Source organism: Centruroides sculpturatus, unplaced genomic scaffold, assembly GCF_000671375.1.
Source record: "Centruroides sculpturatus isolate CEXI.00-Female unplaced genomic scaffold, Cexi_2.0 scaffold4039, whole genome shotgun sequence".
NCBI classification, from domain to species: domain Eukaryota; kingdom Metazoa; phylum Arthropoda; class Arachnida; order Scorpiones; family Buthidae; genus Centruroides; species Centruroides sculpturatus.
The window spans coordinates 5,692-7,808 of NW_019388127.1; the positions used below are offsets into that span (position 1 = coordinate 5,692).

The window sequence follows — 2,117 nt, forward strand, 5'->3', positions numbered from 1 at the left end:
TATATTTATAGAAGAATGAATTCAGAAAAGTATCAAGAACTGTTGTATCAAAATTTAATAATTTTTAGATCACTTATTGGGCAAGAAAACTGGTAATTCCAACAGGATAATGCTGCCATTCATGCATTAAAGTCAACTAAAAATTGGTTTGCTGGGGGGAAAAAAATGTAATTGATTGGCCATCACAAAGCCCTGATATGAATTTGATAGAGAATATTTGGGGTATTATAAGTCATCTCGTTTATGGCCAAAACAGACAATATAACATTATAAATGAACTGAAATTAGCTATCACAGATTGTTGGGAAAATCTTAAACAATAACAATTTCAAAAACTAGTAAATTGTATGCCTAATAGAGTATTTGAATTAATTAAATCAAATGATAGACCTACAGAATGTTGAGACTTCACAAATCATTTTTTATGCATCTGTGTTTATACTTTTGAAACCGTTACAAATTGAAAATCTGTGATAAATTTTTTGTAATGCCAGACAGTTCTAAAAATTTCAGAAAATGTTTAAATTAATGTTGTAAACAACATACTAATATAATACATACATTACTATTGTTAATGTTTTTGTTATTGAAAAGTTGAGTGTGTTTATAATTTTTAAATGGACTGTATATTTCAAGTCTAAATAAAAAAAAATAAAAAAACATTTTGTCCAAAATACAATTATTTTTTTAAACTGAAAATTCCATTATATAGAAGTTCCATTGTACTTGCTTGTTTGTTTCTTCTTCTTAGTAATAAATTTAAAATTTCCAGATTTTTTAAATCTTTAGTGTATAAATGATCTTATTTAATTTAATCTTATATTTAGCCTATGTAAATTTAGTTACCTCTTCCAGAAGAAGATCCTCTGTTACCAGATTTCATCTCTTTATTCCTTTTAAGATCTTCCATTTCCTGCTTTGATAAAGCTTTTTTTACTTCAAGTCTTTTGGATTTCACTACATGGTGGCGTTTTACTGTAATTTAAAAATTATGAATTAACTATAAAGTTCACATTTTTTCCTAAAAGTTTTGAGGATTTTATTCTAACATTGTTTTATTTTTTGCATTTCCAATATTTTAAATTATTTGAATTCATAAATAAAAATATAATTATTGCAATATGATTTCAAATAAAGAACTTACTTTGATTTCATTGATTTTAATGCATTTTAACATTAGATTTTAACAGTTTTGTTTAATGTTAAATCATGTATCTCATTTTCACTACATTCTAAGACAAAAACCTTTGTTAAAAATATTGCAATTTACATTTTCTGTTGAAGATTACAATTGAATTGAGATTATTGCAATTTTGAATGGATAACCCATACTGGTACATAGCCTGCATAAAATTTCTAAAATGAAAGTAAAATTTTTGCATAACCCACCTATTTACTCTAAGATAACACTAACCTAAACACTGATTATAATAAACAAATTCACTTATATATTTTGGACCAAGTTAATTTAATTAAGTTAATTCTGATAACATTAGACAACATGAAAATTCTGATAATTACAATAGGAATAAAAAAGTGGACAGTATATTAGTTTTTGGAATACAGTATAGTTGTTTTTACCTTCCCATTTTTGACTGCCATATGTATATCCAAGAAATGCACTTGTTTTAATAAAGAAAAGAAATTTCATTTCCTTGATATACATATGGCAGTAAACAATGGGAAGGTAAAACTATATTCCACAAATCAACAAACTGCCAATGATTACAATAACCAGGTTCCACTGTGTGTAATTTTTAAACTTTTTATAAACTTTGTGTTCATAAAAATATAAATACAGAATATACTTACATACAATTTTATCAACTGGATCATAGTCATCAAATTCAAGAAAAGCAAAACCTCGTTTTTTTCCTGTTTCTTTTTCAGTAACAATAGTGGCACTAAGAAGATTTCCAAATTGACTAAAATATTCTTTTAAATCTTCTTCCTCTATTTCTTCCTTTAATCCTCCAACAAAAACTTTCTTAACAGTTGCCTGAGCTTCTGGTTTTCCAGCTTCCTGAAAAATTGTATTATTAATTCCTTTTTTCCCCCCTTCAAATATATTTCAATATATTTATAAAGTAATATTTAAATAAAATGAGGAGCATTAT

General features: G+C 25.6%; 1 protein-coding gene across 1 annotated transcript; it reads right to left on the reverse strand.

The window, feature by feature from the left end:
* Positions 1-816: 816 nt before the first annotated feature.
* LOC111616799 (heterogeneous nuclear ribonucleoprotein A2 homolog 1-like) lies at positions 817-2,060 on the reverse strand (the record flags this gene model as incomplete). The annotated part of the gene is made up of 2 exons (XM_023358162.1): positions 817-975; positions 1,813-2,060. Coding segments are annotated over 2 exons (385 nt in total), but the record flags the coding sequence as incomplete, so codon positions are not given.
* Positions 2,061-2,117: the final 57 nt, after the last annotated feature.